Genomic DNA, 20,299 nt, shown 5'->3' on the forward strand with positions numbered 1-20,299 from the left:
GTTCACATCCTTCTGGTGTGGATGGGAGTGGACACTGGGAGGTCACCGTGTTTCTGCAGTTCTAGATACAGTGTGAGTCAGCGTCCTGCTGAGAGGGGAGAGGCAGTGTTCAGGGGCGGCGGAAACAGCTCAATGGATCCGTCAGGGTTAGGCTCTTCCCTGAGGGGGTGGGAATGAACTTGAGCAAAGGAAACAGTGGGTGGGTGGGTGGGGGCGTGGGGGCGCAGCTCCAGAAATGGGAGGGGGAACTGGAAGCGAAGAGTCCGGTCGGGTCAGTCTGAGCTTCTCGGTCTACTGCATGCTCCTCCCTCTTCTCCACTGCTGAGACCATTCGGCACAGAATTCCCAAAGTCCAGACCGGGTCCTCCCTTCCCCCTCCTTCCCTTCGCCCTCCCCCAGAATTCCCAGAGCCCAGACTGGGTCCTCCCTACCCCCTCATCTCCTTCCCCCTCCCCCGATCTTCCTAGTGGGTCCCAGATGACAAGGTGAAGTTGACTGCCCAGTTCTGAGGTGTGGCTCTTACAGGATGGTGCGGGAGAGGGGTTGCTGCAGATGCCCTGCTTCTTGCCAGCAGAGACCCTCAGGCCACGGGGACAGAAAGAGGGAGGTAGGTACACACAGGAGTTGGGTGCCAGCCGTTTCTTGGGGTTCCTTGAGCCATGGCATCTGCCTGACTGTGTATCTTCTAGGCACCAATGACCCCTGCACCCGCCCTGCTGAGAATCGGAGCTTGTTCTAGGTGTCACCTACTGGCCCCTAGGAGTCTGCCTGTGACGCTGAAGCATTGAGCTGGAGTATCACTAGTGAATATCTACTCTTTTCAGACATCATAGTGTGTTCTGTATGTAGTTCTCCCTTCCAAATTTCTTATCTATGATATAGACACAATTAATCACATTTTCTGGAGGGTACGACGAAAGCTCAGACACTTGTGTAATTCACACAGGATTTTACTAGTGTTACAAACCAAAACGCTGTGCTGTGTGCTTAGTCATGTTCAATGCTTTGCAAGCCTATGGACTATAGCCCACCAGGCTCCTCTATCCATGAGGATTCTCCAGACAAGAATACTGGAGTGGGTTGCTGTGCCCTCCTCCAGGGATCTTCAAAACCCAGGGATCGAAACTGCATCTCTTATGTCTCCTGCTTTGGCAGGCAGGTTCTTTACTACTTGTGCCACCTGGGAAACCCCATAATAATACTTTACCTACTATTATTTTCCCCCATCATTGTATTCTTTGTATGGTAGCTATGATTTACATGAGCTACAATTTGCAGATTTACAAGATCTCATGGCTTACTAAAAATTTAGCATGAACCAGGTATTATAATATAGATATAAACTTACTAGTTAACAAGCAGTTAGAATACCTCAAAGTTTCTTGTTCATATGGTTAAGACTTGCTATCTGTAAGGTCTGGCTGAGGGAATATTCTCAGCAGTTTTGTTAGGCGAAGCACACTGATTGAAACTGCCCACCCTGGACAGGCTCCATAGTAACCATTTGCATGAGCTGTTTTACGACAGGAGGTCCTGGTAAGGAACATGGAACTAATAAGCCTCCACCAACCAGAAGAGTTCGGGAAAGGTCAAAAGGAGACACCACCTGTCCGACCACCTCCCAGAATCCTCTCTGACATCCATCTTGGCTGAACAAGGCGTGCACCACCAGGAAGGACTCTGAGTCAGAATGATTGGCTAAGGAAAACCCAGAAACTAATCCCATCACCATAAAACCCAAGACTGCAAGCCACATGACAGAGCAGTTCTCCTGGGTTCCCTTACCCCCCTGCTCTCCGCCCGGGCGCCCTTTCCCAGTAAAATCTCTTGCTTTGTCAGCACATGTGTCTCCTCGGACAATTCATTTCCGAGTGTTGGACTAGAGCCCAGTTTCGGGCCCTGGAAGGGGTCCCCTTCCTGCAACAGTTTGATTTTAAAACTGCCATTATTTTTCCTCTTTATTTCCTAAGACTTGCCTGCTTAATTAGGCTTAGCCTCAACTCCTAGAGGCCTGTTTTCATATTCTGGTTTACATACTTACAAGACAAAGGCAATTGTTTGGTTTTTCAAAGAACAGTTCTGTCACCTAAAGTTACCAAAATCAGTGGCAAGATTTTTAATAAAACTGAATTTTAATTTACAAAGTTCTATGTTTTACAACTTTAGAGTTTTAATTTATCATGTCTTCAAAGGTTTGTATAAGGCATTTAGCAAAGACTTTTCTGAGTTTATAAATTAAACCCAAGCAAAAGCACTACTTTTTAAAAAAAATTAACCTTTGCATGTTAATTACCAGTTTACTTATTCTGTATGACTCAGGTAACTGTTTGTATCCTCAGCATGTTTAGTTACTATTTCCTTAGTGGCAATCTATATGCCTTGTCTTTCCCACAATATAATTAAATAAGAGCTGTAACCACCTTATATAAAGTGCATTTAAATATAGCAATTTGTATACATTTATCTAAATTACACCAACTCTATACCTTCAACTTTAGTTTTCATAAGGATCCAATCAACAAGCTTTGGTCTTAAGAGATAGTTTAGAAACCTTTTTTTTGGGGGGGGGTCCCTGTCTATTTTACCTACTTTTATATACAAGGCTTTCCTATCTCCAGAGTCAGGTAAAGCCCAGAAGTCAGGCCCCTTGGCCTAACTGTCCCAAAATTATTGGTCAGATACCTCAGTGTAAAGTTTGAAAGTGAAAGTGAAGTTGCTCAGTCATGTCCAACTCTGCGACCCCATGGACTGTAGTCTATCAGGCTCCTCCATCCATGGGATTTTCCAGGCAATAGTACTGGTAAAGTTTAGTTGTCCCTTAAATAGATAACTTGAAACTGGGGTAAATAGAATAGACTTGTTTAGCTTTTAATGTTAGAGACCAGTAGGGGTCCCTCATGGTTCATTTACTTTGTTTTTCAGTGGCTCAGTCCTGACTGACTCCTTGTGACCTCATGGATTACAGCATGCCAGGCTTCCCTGTCCTTCACTATCTCCCAGAGTTTGCTCAAACTTATATCTATTGAGTGGGTGAGGCCATCCAATCGTCTCATCCTCTGTCACCCCCTTCTCCTCCTGCCCTCCATCTTTCCCAGCATCCGGGTCTTTTCCAGTGAATCTGGTTCAGGACATGTGATGCAGTAAGCAGCAGTGAGCAGTAACTGGAAGCAAGGTCTTTGTTTCCCAGACTGGGAGTCCTAACCACTGGACCATTGGAGCTGGCAGTTAGGGTTAAGGTCCCTAGTCTTGCCTGTCCAGTCAAGAACGAATTCAGGCAAGGAGGCAGAAGGCAGAGTCAAGAAAATTACATGCTGAAAGGAGCAAGGATGGGCTCAGAGAGAGTCTCACCTTTGGGAAGTTTAAATCTTTATTAGGGGGCAGTTTCCAGGTCTTTGTCTCCCCTCAGGCCAATAATCTTGCTTTGTCTCCCTCCAGCCCCTGCTTAATTAGTCTCAGGACCTTTCCCTGGGCTGTGCACACACACCTTAGCCAAGGTGGATCTTGAAGTGAATGCTTCTGGGAGTAGCAAGACTCATTATGACCTGGCATTATCCTTGACTCCAAGAAGCCTTTCTGTACTTATGTAGTGTCTCCCTTATCCTAAAAAGGGGAAGCAGAGATCCTTTAATCTTTTATTCAGACAGGGTTTTGCCTCTCTTTGTCCTTGCCATGATTATTTCCTTGAGATGTTTACAAGAGACAAAGACAGGTTATTTACCCTGACTCTGCTGTTACTTCCGTCTTGGAGAACACACAGGAGGCTGCTTGTAAATTCTTCAACTGGACCCCACCTATCTCTTGCTTCAGGAAATGCAAAGAGGAGGCTGGATGATTGCAAATGTCCAACCTAGAGCCACTCTATCTCCTACCTCAAGGTGGGTCCTGGCATCAGGTGGCCAAAGTACTGGAACTTCAGCTTTAGCATCAGTCCTTCCAATGAGTGTTCAGGGTTGTTTTCCTTTAGGATTGACTGGTTTGATCTCCTTGCAGTCTAAGACTCTAGAGTCTTCTCCAACACATCAAAAGCATCAATTTTTCTGTGCTCAGCCTTCTTTATGGTTCAACTCTCACATACATATATGACTACTGGAAAAACCGTAGTTTTGACTAAACAGACCTTTGTCGGCAAAGTGATGTGTCTGCTTTTTAATATGCTGTCTAGGTTTGTCATAGCTTTTCTTCCAAGGAGCAAGTGTCTTTTAATTTCATGGCTCAAGTCACTGTCTGCAGTGATTTTGGAGCCCAAGAAAAGAAAATCTGTCACTGTTTCCATTGTTTTCCCATCTCTTTGCTGTGAAGTGATGAAATCAGATGCCATATTAGCTTTTTGAATGTTGAGTTTTAAGCCAGCTTTTTCACTCTCCTCCTTCACCTTCATCAAGAGGCTCTTTAGTTCCTCTTTGCTTTCTGCCATAAGGGTGGTGTCTTCTGCATTGAGGTCATTGATATTTCTCCCAGCAAACTTGATTTCAGCTTGTGCTTCATCCAACCTGGCATTTCACATGATGTACTCTGCATAGAAGTTAAATAAGCAGGGTGACAATATACAGTCTTGATGTACTCCTTTCCCAATTTGCAACCAATCCATGGTTCTATGTTCTGTTCTAACTGTTGCTTCTTGACCTGCATACAGGTTTCACAGGCGGCAGGTAAGGTGGTCTGGTATCGTCATCTCCTGAAGAATTTTCCAGTTTGTTGCGATCTGCAGTCAAAGGCTTTAGTGTAATCAGTGAAGCAGAAAGTGAAAGTAAAGTCTCTCAGTTGTGTCTGACTCTTTGCGACCCCATGGACTGTAGCCCACCAGGCTCCTCCATCCATGGAATTTTTTAGGCAAGAGTACTGGAGTGGGTTGTCATTTTCTTCTCCAGGGGATCTTCCTGACCCAGGGATCGAACCCAGGTCTCCCACACTGGGGGCAAATGCTTTACCATCTGGGAATCCCAAATGAAGCAGAAGTAGATGTTTTTCTGGAATTTGTTTGCTATTTCTGTGACCTAAAAGATGTTGGCAATTTGATCTCTGGTTCTGCCTCTTCTAAATCCAGCTTGAACATCTCGAAGTTCTCAGTTTACATACTGTTGAAGACTGGCTTGGAGAATTTTGAGCAAATTTTCAATTTGCTTCTGTTGCTAAGTTCTTAAGGCCTTTTTTTTGCCAATTGAAAAAAAAATTTAAAAAATTAAAAAATGATGTTTGCCCTCACACCTAACATGCTAAGTTTTAACCTAGTATGTTTTTAAGGCTGATATTTTCCAAGAAACAAACTTTCTTGTCTCCTGTACAATAATAAGGATTTGTTATAAAAGTACACAGAGTGAAAAAAAAATCAACGAAATAGTGATATCTTCACAGTTGAATTCTAATATATTTTCCACTATATGCAAAAAGAAAAGAAAATTGGCAAATATTTTGGATAAGAACCAACATTTTTAAAAGCAATAATTTTAACCTAAATACCTAGATTTACCATTTGTATAAAATAACATTTTATAAAAATATGATTTTATAAAATTTATATAGCTAGGTAACAAATGACTTGCCTAAATAACATTTAGGGGTGGAGTCCAGGGGCCACAAAATAAATTCACTGACATTGTATTCATAATTCATTGAATTCATAATTCATTAATCATTGAATTCATTACTCATTGAATCATTGAATTCATAATCATTGAATTCATAATTCATTAAACTGTGCAAAATTGCAATGAACAATGTGCATTAAAGCAAAATTCCCATCAATCATTTCTATCATTTCCATCACATGACAAAGTGTGGCTGTATGTATTTGGGAACATGTCCTCCTGTGGGAGTTAGTTATAAAATAAAAGTGTATGAAACAGTAAATAATATTGAAACCTATCAGGGCAGCAGCTCTTAAGGGTTAACACTGTAGACAGACTACTTTGGAAAATATCTTTATCCCTTGGCGTACTAAGAAGTCACCTCATAATTGCCATATCTCCATATTTTGTTCTAGAGTGCTTGGTTTATTAAAATCAGTGTGAGACTTGTTTTAAAGAAAAATCTGTTTGTAAAAATCCAAATTTGTAATATATTCTTTTAATATCATTATAGAATGTCTTTTAACTGTAGACTAAAAAATCTCTTCATTTTCAGAAAAATGTTTTGATGTAAAATTTTTTAAAACAAAGAGGATCTATTTTTGTTATTTTCTCTTTTACCTAATTTTTGTATCCATTTTGTCTGGGCATATAAAATGGTAAAAATATTTATAATATTTGCACTAGGTGAATCTTATTAAAAACAAAATACAGATGGCCATAGAGGCTGGGAATATTAATATCTTTTTAATAGATTGACCGCCCTTGATTTCTGAGGTAAATGTACATGTTTTCCCATGAAAATTAGACACACAAATCATCTGACACAATGTATGACTGATGGAAATGATTGATGGGAATTTTACTTTAATGTACATTGTTCATTGCAATTTTGCACAGTTTAATGAATTATTAATTAATAATGAAGAATAACACATTCAGCATATTATAGCAGTAAACCGCTTTTGTGGATATTTTTCATGTCTCCAGGCTTTCTTGGCCATGCTTAGCAGCTTTAACTCAAAGGATTAAAGAATAATCATTAAACTGTCTTAAAATAGTCAACTTGAAGGATATTTTCCTGTGTGAATTTTTTCCTAATTGATTCTGTTTTATTCTCAATAAACTTACCTGCATAAGCTGTACTATTAAAAAAAACTTATCTGATAGGGTAATTAGATGACATATGATCATAGTCCATTGTTTTCTGATTCAATGACATCATGAGGGAGTAAAGGAGGAAAATTAACAATTATATATTTTTAATTAGGAAAATAGACAAACTAAATTTCTTGTTGAAATAAAGAAGAGTCCTGTGTCAACCCTGCTTCTCTTAGAGAAAGAATCGTGATGCTGTAATATCACTGGATATTCTGAGAGACTATTGGGTTGGACAAAAATTTCCTTCAATTTTTTAAGTGAAAGTAAAAGACTCATTTTTCATTTTCACCAAGAACTTTATTGAACAACATATTCACTGTTTTGTTCCACTATCTTCTGCCATTTTCCAGGCAACTTCATAATTCCATCTTCCCAAAACTGTTTATCTTTTTTTTTAGATCCTAAGTAGAATTATTTAATAATTTTTATGATAGTGAAATAACTAAAAATATAAACACTAAACATTTATTACAAAACTATTTTGACAAATTCTTTTCTAGGTATTTTACTCTTAGGATTACATACTAAGATAATTATGGACAAAATATCTTGGATTTGCTTCAAAATAATATGCATATTGGAGGAAGTGGTGGGAGTTTAAAATGAAACTGGCCATGAGTTGACAGGTATTAAGGAGGCTCATTATAACATTTTATCTACTCTTGTATGTTTTTTACATTTTCTACTTAACAGGTTGAAAATAAAAGTACCAGGCATATATATTTTCAAAATAAAAAATTTTTAGAAATATAGGTAGGCTTAAAAAAAAAATTAGGGTTAAGTCAATGACTGTGATATATATAATCATTCTGCCCTTCCAACCCAAGCCCAATCTTAATTCCTTCAGACCTGAGGAGAGCTTTTTTTTCTTATTTCATAATCCTAGGAGACCAATGTTTGTCAGTGGTACTGACTTCATAATCTCTTTCCAGCTTATGTGATACTCTCCACAAGGAAGCAGAGCTCTAAAAGTCTGTTTATAAACCATATGAAATTACTACTTGATAAACTATAGAAGGCTTTAATACTTATCCAAAGGAAGAAAGACTCCAAAAACAACAGAAAGAAGATTCAAAAAAGATAAATTCAAGACACTAGTCAATATAGCTGGAGAATGTATTTTTATTCTTGTAGTTTTATACTAGGAAGTCAACATTTAATAATCCATTATTCACAATTGAATTAAGGATTAAATTTTTAATCCTTAAATTGTACATCAATATCCTATGACTCCAAATTTTATCACTCTCCTTCAAGTCTGAAGAAAACGATCATGTAATTTAGTAACTTCTACAGACAGCAAAGTCCCACTGACATAACATTTAGTCTGAAGTCCTACACTCAGATGAGAATTAAGAACAGCCAGTATCTAACTGGCATGAAACCTGACTGTGTTCCTGGCTCAGGATTCCTGTAGTAAATCTGTAAGTCCACACTAAGACACAAAAATAAACTAGGGTGTGTACGTCATATAAAAACTTCACAGTAAAAATAACAAAAATGTTAACAAATTTCAACCATATTACAGTTTCCATCCAATTAGCATTCAAAATGCCTGATTAACTGAATTAAATGCAATTTTTTTAAAATGTTTGCCCAGCATTTCAAAATGGTTATGGAGTATAACTTTTAGAATGTCAAAGTATGCTGTACATATTGCACTTTTCTGCTAGGCTGGGCTAGTATCCTCCATGGCAAGATACCAAAACTATGAATAAAATACACTTTAAAATCATAGGTAATTGATTCATTTCCCTGAAATCATCATCATCATCACCAAAACCTTCCAGGATTTTGTAAGATTTGATTCCTTAAATACAATTTTAAAGTTTAACTTAAGGAGAAAAAAAAAAAGACCCTCATATATTTGACTTATTTCCTTTTTTGGTCATTCAATGACCAAAGAGAATTTTAAACAAATTATGTTTCATGTTTTCTGGCTTAATAAAAAGCTAAAATTTCTATTATCCAAATTAAGAAAAATTTTACTAATCAGAAGCTATTTTCAAAAGTCTCTGTATGTCTGTCTGTAGGTCCTCTTAGAACCTTTCCAAACTTTCATAAACAATAGATTTTAAACAATTATGTGTTAGAATTAAATTAGGTAAGGAAAACATTTTGCAAAAATAAAATCACTTCCCAATATGCTTGACAGAAACAAGCTATTATTTTCATTTGTGTTCCATTGAAGACTACTGAAATCTGTCCAATGGCTTATTTCCAACTGGTCCACTATGAAATTCTTCGGAATGTTTTAAGATTGGCTGTAGCTAGAGTTCTGACTTCCATTTGGACCCTGCTCTCCTTCACTGTTTGGAGGAGGTTTTGGTTTTGGCACCTTACTAAGAATAGTTACCATCTCTTTTCTCTCATCAAAATTTTTCCACTGCTCATACAATTTTAAAATAACCCTGATTATTTCCAAAATCTTCTCCATATCCACAGAAAGCTCAGCCAAACACTGTCTGGCATCTTTCTGCTATACAACACAGGCTACATGCAGGCAAGCTAAGGCTATCATGAAAGGAGGATACAGTAGGCAAAGATCCGTTCTGTAGGTATCATTCACTATCCTCCATGCAAGGGGAAGCAACATGTCTTGTTGGCCCATGTCCTGCACATACTGGAGCAAAGGTCTATAAGGATGATACACTATCAAGCAACAATCCATTAATTCTAAAAGATAGAATTCACATTCTAATACATGGTTCATCTTATAAGGAAATTCCTTTGGAAAGGCATATGAAAATCTAGTTTTCAATACAGAAGTAGCAGCAGCAATCAATCTTGTATTTGAGACTACTCCAAATTCCTCTACTTTGGATGCCAAAAACACATATGTAGGAGCCATTAATACAGGATCTATACTTATCAGAGAATACCTTGCATAGAATCTCTTGAAATAGACAGTAGCAGTGGCAATGACTTGTTGTCTTAATTTAAGATGTTCACCTAGTGCTTGGATAACATTTGTAAAAAATATCTGTAATTTCCAATACTCTTCTTCTGAGAGAAACTTTAAATCCTTTTGGCGTTCCTTCAACAGATCTTGTTTATCCAAAATCCATTGTAAATAGTGGGAGCTCTGCCAAAAGTTCCCTGCCATGGAACACAGCTTGCCCTGATAAAAAAGCACCAGCCGGCGGAACCGCCCGCGGAGCGACCATAGACCCAACCCTCCCGGTGTTTATCTTTTTGAGCAAAGAACTCTTCCAGGTGTCTTTTATAGTCTTCCAGGGAATTGAAATTTTTTCCATTAAGAAAATTTTGTAAAGGCTGAAATAAATAGACAACTGAAGATGCAAAATCTGATAAATAGGACTGATGAATCAGAACTTCCCAAGTGGTAACAGTTTTTGCCTGGTCCTTAAAGAAATATTTGGTCTTGCATTATCCTGATGGAAGATTATGCATTTTCTGTTGACCTAATTCCAGACATTTTTTGTCAAGTGCTGCCTTCAGTTGGTCTAATTGAAACATTTTAATTAGAACAAGCAGAAATATGGTCAAGAAGGTTTTTTTTCCCCTCGCATATGTGGAACTCTAATATCAAAGCAACTAACATAACCAAGCTGGTGCAAATGATGTCCAACATTTGGGGTATTTTGAATATGTTGGCTATCTCCCACTTGGTATTAACATTACTCTCTATTAATGTCTTGATTTGATTGCTATCAACTTCAACTGGTCTACCTGACAGTGAAGCATCAACTGGTGAGAATATTCCAGCACAAAACTTTGCAGACCACATTAAATCAGTCACAGCACGTTCTCCACACACTTGTTCATTTGCTAAGTTGTATCTGACTCTGCAACCCCATGGTCTGTAGCATGCCAGATTTTCCTATCCTTCACTATCTCTTGGAGTTTGTTTAAACTCCTGTCCACTGAGTTGGTGATGCCATCCAACTCCCTCAACTCCCTTCTCCTTCTGTCTTCAATCTTTTCCTACATCAGGGTATTTTCCAACATCAGCTCTTTGAATCAGGTGGCCAAGTATTGGAGCTTCAACTTCAGCATCAGCCCTTCCAATGAAAATTCAGAGTTGATTTCCTTTAGGATTGGCTGGTCTGATCTTGCTATCCATGGGACTCTCAAAAATCTTCTCCAGCAACAGAGTTTAAAAGCATCAGTTCTTCAACCTCAGCCTTCTTTATGGTCCAACTCTCACATCTGTACATGACTACTGAAAAAAATCATAGCTTTGACTAAGTGGACCTTTGTCAGCAAAATGATGACTCTGATTTTTAATACACTGTCTAGGTTTCTCATAGCTTTTCTTCCAAGGAGCAAGTGTCTTTTTTGTGGCTGTAGTCACTGTCCACAGTGCTTTGGGAGCACAAGAAAATGAAATCTATCACTGTTCCCACATTTTCCCCTATCTATTCGCCATGAAGTGGTGGGACCAGATGCTATGATCTTCATTTTTTTAATGTTTTAAGTCAGCCTTTTCACTCTCCATACATTGTACAAGTTTTTTTTTTTTTGTATTTCAGTTGCGTTTTTACCTTTCTTGAAATAATAAAGCATAATATGCCAAAAATGTTGCTTTTTTTTTTTTATTAGACTGTGTTCAGTCCTGTGTACTGTCCAGATGGTCTCAACACCACAGTGCTATCTCAGGGTTGCCTCCGAGAAGTAGCTCCCACTTTGGGATCTGGGCAAAATGCACCTCCCGAAGATGGAGAAATTGAAGAGTCCCCTTTCAATAAGTTCCCAGGTGATACCTTCGTTACAGGTCTGGAAATCACACACTGGAAATCTCAGACCTTTGTTGCAAAGCCTGCCTTGTTGCATACTGCTGCTGCTCCTTCTGCTGCTGATTCTGCAGTCACCCTTTCTGCCATCAGGTAAGGCTTCTTCTTTTTTTTTTATTTTTTTTTTTGTGTGTGTGTTTTTTTTTCCTTTATTTATTTTCTTTTTTTTTTAATGGCAATTTTAGAGTGTGTGTTCATTTTAGGGTACCAAAAATGTTGCTTTTTTCTTTCCATCTTCAGTATTAAAATGGCTACATAAAAATTCACCCATTTTGATGGTATTTTTGTTAAATGCACTTTGATATGACAGCTGTCATAACACAATCTAACAAAATTGTTTCAAATGAAGTCAAAGACAAGTAAGCACTACTAGAGCCATCTTACAGAAAAAACTGAATGAACCTTTTGGCCAACCCAATAGATTTTACCAAGGCATGGACAATAAGTTGCTTATTAGCAATAAGAAATAAGTAGTCTATTAGTAGTGTACCCTTTTGGAAAGTGTGGGATAACAAAGGAAAGCTTTTCACTATTCATTGTTATAAACCAAATGCAGATTAAATGTACACTACCTTCAATTCAGGTATTAAGATATCCCTCCCTCAGTAATTTTATTAGGCCACATGTATAATCTCAAGCATAAGCTGTGATATATTTTATAATACTTCAAGAAATTTTAAAGCGGTATGTTTTTAACCCTATAATAAATATAAAATGGATCCCCACTGATGTTTTATAAAATGTGCATTTCATAGAATTATTTAAGAATGAATCCTTAATAGACCATCCTTGTAGGTATGTTAGCAGAGTGTTAGGATTGTCTAATACCATTTTAGGGCATTACTACATTTTAAGAAATAAAATAATGTTAAGGAACATAATTTTGCCAGATAAAATATAATAGAATATTAACAGCCAGGAATTTGACTTGTGAAAAATCCTCACATGATTACTAGACTGTTAAAAAATGAGGGAAACAAGACTCCACCAACCCATTGGAAGCTGTTATGTGCAAAATAATGTGCTAGTTACAAAGTCCTCTGGGAAGTGAATGTGAGTCCTGATGTTTCTTTATTGATATATTTCATTCCTAGAGTCCATTTGTTGCAGGTTTTTCTTATGTTTCCAAAGGAAATAAGTAAGCCATCTCAAATTCAGGTCTTACCTCCAATAAAGTAAAAAATGTGAAAGATACCATATGACTGGCTGATAATTAAAACTGGACAAATATTTTCTCTCATTGGAGACTGAAAGTGTTGTGCTTAAAATTTGTGATTCTCCTTAAAAAAGGGGTAAAAATGAACTTATTTACAAAACAGAAGTCAAATCACAGATGTAGAAGACAAACATGGTTACTAGGGGATAAGGGGCAGGGGAGGGATAAACTGAGACATTGAGGTTGATGTCTACATACTACTATATGTAAAATAGATAACAAGAACCTACTGTAGAGCATAGAGAACTCTACTCAATACTCTATAATGGGCTATATGCAAAAAGATCTTTAAAAACAGTGGACACGTGTATGTTATAACTAATTCACTTTGCTGTACATCTGAAATTAATGCAGCATTGTAAATTAACTGAACTCCAATAATTTTTTTAAAAAAATAAGTAAATCAAGTACTTGTGTGTTTTTAAGAAATAAACATTATTTTCTTCATTTTTCTAATAAAAATTAAAAAATAGAACTTGTGGTTCAAGCTAATGAACACCTAAGAATTAACTTTGCAAATCTACATGTGGAATGTATAATGCTTTGGTTCAGAGACAATGACATTACAAAAGAACAAAACTTCCCAAGCATTTCCCCACTTAGAGTAATGGTGGATCTCAAGGGAGCACAACAGATAATATTCTTTTTATGCTGCCAATTTGCTAGTGGTTTCATATTCACTAAGGAAGATTTGTCAATGGGTCCTAAAGAAAAGATGTGAGGCCTCTGTGAGGCCTTTGTGTCAAGTCTCTGGGGGTTATCTAGGTAAGGTTTCAGTGAGAAGTCTCTTTAGGGCATGAGAGAGCTCCTGCATTCTGTCTCTAAATGAACTCTCTGTGAGGTTTCCATGTGAAGTCTCTGGTGAGGCCACATGAGGTCTCTGGGTGAAGTCTCTGTATGAGGTCCCTTTGGAAAGTATCTCTGGGAAATCTGTTAAATCTGTATTAGGTTTCTGTCTGAGGGCCTGTGAGGCAACATGAAGTCCCTGTGTGAGGCCTCAGTATGGAATTTTTGTGGAAGGCATCTGTGCAGGAAGTCCCTCTTGAGAGTGGTCTCTGTAAAGTCTTTGTGTATTGTCTCTGTTTGTTCCTCTCATTTCTGGTCTTGCTGTACCTTATGGAAGACTGAGCAGTGAAGGAAGGGCAAACGGACTGGCTTCTTTCTGTTTTCTTGCTGTTCCATCAGCATCACCTGTCTTCTCCCAGCAGGAGCCACAGGGGTCCGTGTTCAGGTTCCCCACATTCCCAGAGCTCCCTTCTGGGTGCCCTGGAGAGGATCCAGTAACAGCCAGACTCAGGTTCCAGCCCTGAGTCCCGACTCCTCCCACAAGTCCAGCTTCCATTCTCACTGCTCTGCCCATTCTCGAGACTGCCTTGGAAATTAGACCCCAGAGGCAGGAACTGGCTCCAGGGAGAAAGCAGGGTTGTGAGCAGTCCTGTGTCCACTCTGCCTTACCACCCCAGGTCTCAGTTCCATGTGTTGAGAAGTCTGACAGGTGTGGGGGATGGGGTCTGTTTCTGTTGCCATCTGGATCAGGGGCACATGCTGGAGCAAAACTCTCCACAGTGGGAAAGACACCCCCGGGAGCTGTGTCCACCGTCTACCCTGCACATGGCAGAATGCACCTAATCACTCTAGGGAAATTCTTCCTCATTTCCCTGCTTTCCCATATGAATGGGGGCCAGGGGACAAGAAATGCTGTGCTAGAAGCAGAGCAGTGGAACACCCCTGGACTGCACCCTGCCCCCTATTTTGGACAGGTCACTCCCCTAGTGGCTCAGACGGTAAAGAATTAGCCTGCAATGTGGGAAACCTGGGTTCAGTCCCTGGGTTGGGAAGATTGCCTGGAGGAGGGCATGGAAACCCACTCCAGTATTCTTGCCTGGAGAATCCTCATGGACAGAGGAGCCTGGCGTGCTACAACCCAGGGGGTCACAAAGAGTCAGACATGACTGAATGACTAAGTACAGCACTCCCACCCACCACCATACATCCTGTGACAAATCCTGTCTTATTGCTTCTTCTCTTGCCAGACTCTGAGGTGATCATGGACTAAGAGCCAGGCAAGTAATTATGTGATTACTACATAATCACAAGCAAGTCCCTTGGACTTTTTAGTCTCCACTTCACCCCGGAGCAGTCCTTGGCCATGTGTTAATGTGAACCAGACTCGGAGTCACATTCTGTGTTCCTTAGACCTGGCTTTTATACTTACTGTCAAATCATCCTTTTGAGAATTCAAGAAGTGATGTATAAGCTTGTTAAGTATAGTGTTAACCTTCCCTGATTTGCTTTCCTTCTACAAGTTTGACCTTTTGTTTTGACCTTGGGGTGCTTTCTGTAGGTCTGTGATCTTAGAGTTGGAATAGGGTAGAGACCCTGGGGTGGGGTCATGATGAGCTGCTGGACTCTTAACTCTTCCTCCCTTCTAGGCCTTTAGATGGCTGTATGTCAGGAGGCTTCTCTTTCACTGCGCAGTTATGGGCACCTCATACCACTTTGCCTTCTTCCCTGGATACAACCTTTTATCTTCATCTACATCTTACGCTAGATTCACAGTGTATGACCATCAGATAGTTAGTACACATAGTTCACAGCCCTGTTCTATTCATCTAAAACTTCTTCTCTGGGGTTAACATAGAGGGGAAGGTAGGTGACCATGAACATAGCTATTCATTTATATGGGACAGGGGTCAACACAGCCCTCAGCAGCCTCCCTAATCCTCCCCCACCTACACACACAGAGCTGGAAATGCTATCCTTGCTCTGCTCTAAAGTGTAGGAAAAGGAAAGGAGGTGGAGAGTGATGTTGTACTCTTTATTAACGCTATTAACTCAAAGGGGTTCATAGGGCGTATGTCAATCCCAGCCTTCATCATAGAGAGAAGGAGCTCTCAAGGGTAGGTATTGAATATTGCCTAACAAGAGATCCAGGGGCAGATTTCTCTTGCTTCTAAACTCAGAGTCCAGTACCCTAATTCCCTCCAAACTTCCATCCACTTGCTTCTGACATTTCCTGGCGCCTCAGTTGGAATGTCTAGCTCTATCACGCCTCTGTAAACCTATCCGCGATAGCTGAATAAAGTTCAAAGTAGAGTAGAAGCAGGAGAAAGACTGGTTGAACCAAATCCTTTGTGTGGGCTTCATAGCTTTTCCCCACCTCATAGTTTTTGTTTGTGTGATGACAGTGTTATAACATGCAATGAAGAGACTCGAGACAAGGAGCAAGCTTACAATGCTACTCTCCTTCCTTCCTCTATGCCCCTCCATGCCCCTGCCTTCTAGAAAACAAAGTGCACGGCATAGACAGCAGTCATTGCACTATTCTCTTATGAGAAAAAAACATATGTATTGGGGAACATTAAATATCTTGGATACACTGAGAAAAACTTTCTTTACATGGACTGAATTTTTTCTGGGAGACATGTTTTTCTACTAAAGGAAAGACTAGAGAATTACTTTACAGTTGAGCAGGCAAGACACCTCCCCAGAGATGACAGTGCCTTGGACAGTGTTGATGGTGGACTAGGGCACCTGGAAGCCTTGGTCCGTACTGGCAGGGACGGACCAGAGTCAGAGTCTTCTTGGGGGATGAGGTTGGGAGGCACCTTGGGCTCAGCTGATCATCATTGAATCTTACACTTTTTGAGCTCTGTTGACGTTTGACTTCCCTTTCTCTGATAGAACAACTCTGGCCCTTGGAGGTGGCTGGATGAATACAGGCTGTATAACCCATATTTTTCCCTTGCTGTGGGGAAGAGGGAAGCCTGTGGTAGCAGAAACACCCACATAACGGGGCTTGGAGTTCCTGTTTGGGTTCTTTTAACTTTGTGGCATGAAGTCCATGGTGAATTGCCATTTTTTCTTCTAGGATGTGTCCAACAGCTGTCATAAGTGCCTGAGCCTCAGCATTCTCACTGTTCAAGATTGATCCGCTTTTGACTGGTCCTTCACTCTGGGCAGTGGCCAATATGGGTTTGCAGTTTTGCAGGGCATCGCCACCTTTAACTTTTCTACTGGGGACAATCCACTTTAAAAGTAGCCTTATCCTTTTTCTGAAGAGGCTTTCTTGAGGACCCTGTTTCTTCTCTGGTGTGACCTGAAGACATTTGGTTCCAAAAGACTGTATTTTTCCCCAGACCTGGGCAGGGCGTCTCATACTTCCAGCTTGAGAGGTCCCTAATTCTTTGAAGCTTTCCTTATGCTCTCCTGGTTTATGCCTCCTACAGTCCTCTCTTTTGTAAGTAGGGGCTATCATCTTGCTCTGGCTCTTCCATGAATCCTGAAGTTTTGGAGTTTTGGGCTCCTGCTGCCTTAGGCTTCTCCTTTGGGCTGCCTTAAAGCCATGTAGTGTCTGGGAAGCTAATCTGTCTCTGGTGGGGAATCTCTGGGGATGGCAGTGAGGCATTGGAGAAGTCAAGTTGTCTGCACCAAGGCATGTGTGTTTGGGACAGTGTTGAAGCTGGATGTTTGACCGTGCCTTTACTTTGGACTTAAACTTACTAGCAACGTTCGTGTTAAGGCATGGCTCACCTGGACATTGGAAAACAGACATTCTAGTGAGTGGGGAATGTTTACTGGCCCCTGGGGCCTCTAAATTCCTCCTATGTACACTTGTGGTTTGGGGTTTTGTTAACATTTTGGTTCCCAACGTAACTCTAGACTGTTGATGAAAAGCAGGAGACTCCTTGGCCTCTGTGGCTTCCCTGGCCTCTTTACTTCTCAAAGGTTGGGATCCTAAGTTCACCTCCATCATTTTTACCCTTTGGCAGGGGTCTTGTGAGGCCTGACCACCACTCTCCTCTCTTGCCTCATTCCTGGCCGTTGGAGAGCCTGGATGTGACTCTAGGCTGTTCCTCTTGGTCCATTTCACAGTCTCATTCTTCCAGGTTCTTCCCACAATGCTGAGTTTGAAGGACTGAGAAGGTAACCTGTTCTCCAGTCCAGTCAGAGAAGCCTCTGAGGGTCCAAGGTAGTCATCACATGGGATACTTGCCAGTACCCTTTGATTTTCCTTATACACAGGTGAGGGGGTAAGGGGAGGCCTTATCAGGGTGGGAGCTGACTCTTCTTTTATTGCCTTCTCTCCTGAATGGGCCTGAGGAGGTCTTCCGAGGAACTCAGCAAATTTTACTGTTGAGCGGGACTCAGATACACAGGTGGCTGAGGGCGGGGAGACAAACTGCATGGTGGAGGGTGGAGGCTTTTTCAATTTAAAGAGATTTATGGGCTTGAGGACCTTGAGAGGTAGGCCCCACCTATGCTTTACCCAAAACCTTGTAATATGTGCTTCCAGTTCCTCTTGAGTGTCTGGATCAAGGAAGGAAACCCCATAACAGGTGTTCACACAGGGTTCCCAACCCTTCAAGATGCCTAGATTGCTGGTTTCCATGTGAGCATCAGACTTGGAAGAAGGATGCTTGACATCAAGGCTAGACTGATGTACATTCACAGGAACAAAACCCTTGCTGTTCTGCCCCAACTTTCTGCCCAAATGGCCTTTCAGAATGTTGTCTAGATTCTTATCTAAGCCCCTTAGTAAATCAATTCCTGAGTCACTCCTCAAGAGCCTTAGGTCATTTTCTGACTCCTCAGAGTTCACCTCCTGAAACTTCACTACAGAGCTTTCTGAGTTCCTAGACAGATCTTCTGGAACCTTCCCCAGAATATGCCCTAGGCCCTTGCCCACATTCTGGCTTAGCTGGAACCTCACCTTCTGTGCATCCTTGCTGCTTTCACCTGTAAACGAAGATGGTTGTGAGGGTCTATCCTTGCCCTTTGCCTGGCATGTGCCTGGTAATTCTCCCTGAAGCTGCCTTATCTCTAAAGACTCTTGGATCCTTTGGGGCAGCTCCCATCGATGTTGGATAAGCCAATTTTGGAGATGTTGTTCCAGCTGCTTCCTGAGCTCTGGACTGATCGGAAAATTCTCAGGAAGGATGGAGACCATCCAGCTGTCTTCAGGAAGGTTGGAAGGGAAGGCATTAAAGACTTCCTGAGATTGTTTGACTACAGAAGATAAAGTCCTCCCATTTTCTAGTTGCTTCTGCAACAAAGACCATTCTGAATGTTGAATCTCTGTTGGGGTAAGAGACTGTGGCTTATTCTGGGCTGTAGGGCAAGACAGTCCAGAGGTCCTAATCTGGGCTGAAGAAGAAGATGGTAGAATTGGGAGAGAGGAGTTTAGATGTGCCTGGGTTTGGGTCTGAGCCAGAGGTGGGGGCTGGAATTGAGGTATTGTTGGAATAAAGGGTCGAGACTGGAACTCTAGATGGGACAAGGGCTGGAACTGGGGAAGCAGTGGAGATATTTTAGCTTGCATTTGACCTGGGCAGGCATGAGAAATTCCGTTGAATAAGAAAGGAGACTGTGGTACAGAAGAGGTCTCAGGGATCGAAACAGTAGCCACCAAGGATTCACTGTGCAGAGAAGGGAGACCCCAGAAAAGCTGGTTATATTTCTGCTGTAGATTGTTCCCCAGGACCTTGGGATATGAGAACTGCTGAGGACAAGGCAGCTGCTCTGGTTTGTCTTTTGTGCTCCAGAAAGGCTGGGGGGTTGTGGTGTCCTGCTTAGCATGCAGAGATTTCAACATATTCCCCAAAGAATTCAGGTGATAGTCTGGGCTCATTTGTTTTAGATGTGATTCATCTTTTTCTTTTTCCTTCCAAATCTTGATCTCAACTCTCTTTGTCACTTGTATATCTAGGAGCTTCTGTTCATGAGAGTCGAGCAGAGAAGGGCTACTAGCAGCTACTTGTCTGTCTGTGGGGCCTATCCAGAACGAGACCCCTGCTGGGTTGTGGGAAAGGTGCTTTTTCTGGGACTTGTACTCTGATGAGGTTGAGAGATACAAGGCTTTTGCAGCTGTCTGCCACCAGGGCAGGGCTGAAACAGGGCCATGTGAGTGACCAAGGCCTGAGATAGCTGGGATGAGAGAAGCTGACCAAGGAGGATGTGGAAACAAGCTCTGCGGGACAGTGCCCAGAGGCAGTGCCATCGAGGAGTCATGCTGAGTCAAAATGGAGTCTAGCAGTGGTGGGGTAGAGGAGGATGTCAGAGGACAGGCCTCTGAATCAGGCGGATATGGTGGGGGCAAGGAAAGAGCAACTGGTGGGGATGAAAGGAGGTCTGGGGAAACTAAAGTCTCAAGTGGCTGAGAGGCGCTCAGGGATGTGTGTGAATGAACAGAAACTGAGGAAGTCGTCGGGCCTGGTGAAATGACGGAGGCCAGAGGTACACGATGCTTGGTCAGAGGAGCCAGTAGGGACATGGCAGGAGCAGCATCTTCCACAGGTTCCCCGCATGGCTGGCAGGCTCCAGCAGGCACTGCTTTGCATACCTCATCAAGGAGGTCTTGACAGGAGAACTGATGAAAGCCGCTCTTGTCAGGGAGCCTCCCCAGGTGGCTGTAGGAGGCAGGAGACAGAAGCTGCAAGCAGGAGCAGATGGGCCCAGGAGGGCTGGGCAGGCCAGGCAGGGGTGGACACTTGCAGCCCAGGATCTCTCCTCTGCCCCTACACTGACGCCATCATGCTCCTATTGTCCCTTACCCTAGGGCTTTTGACACCCTTCCCGGGGCTGGGGTCACATTATTGGTT

At 41.4% G+C, this 20,299-nt stretch overlaps 1 protein-coding gene and 1 pseudogene across 1 annotated transcript in view; one reads left to right on the forward strand and one right to left on the reverse strand.

The window, feature by feature from the left end:
- Positions 1-515: 515 nt before the first annotated feature.
- FAM240B (family with sequence similarity 240 member B) overlaps positions 516-20,299 on the forward strand; it is a 68,732-nt gene continuing 48,948 nt past the window's right edge. Inside the window, exons 1-2 of the mRNA XM_043870577.1 lie at positions 516-607; positions 11,464-11,575. Of these exons, the coding sequence (XP_043726512.1) occupies positions 527-607; positions 11,464-11,575 (193 nt within the window). The 5' untranslated portion in view covers positions 516-526. The remainder of the gene's footprint in view (positions 608-11,463; positions 11,576-20,299) is intronic.
- Positions 8,956-9,892, reverse strand: LOC122673040 (annotated as a pseudogene).

The sequence above is a fragment of the Cervus elaphus genome, chromosome 16 (assembly GCF_910594005.1).
Source record: "Cervus elaphus chromosome 16, mCerEla1.1, whole genome shotgun sequence".
In the NCBI taxonomy this organism is placed as follows: domain Eukaryota; kingdom Metazoa; phylum Chordata; class Mammalia; order Artiodactyla; family Cervidae; genus Cervus; species Cervus elaphus.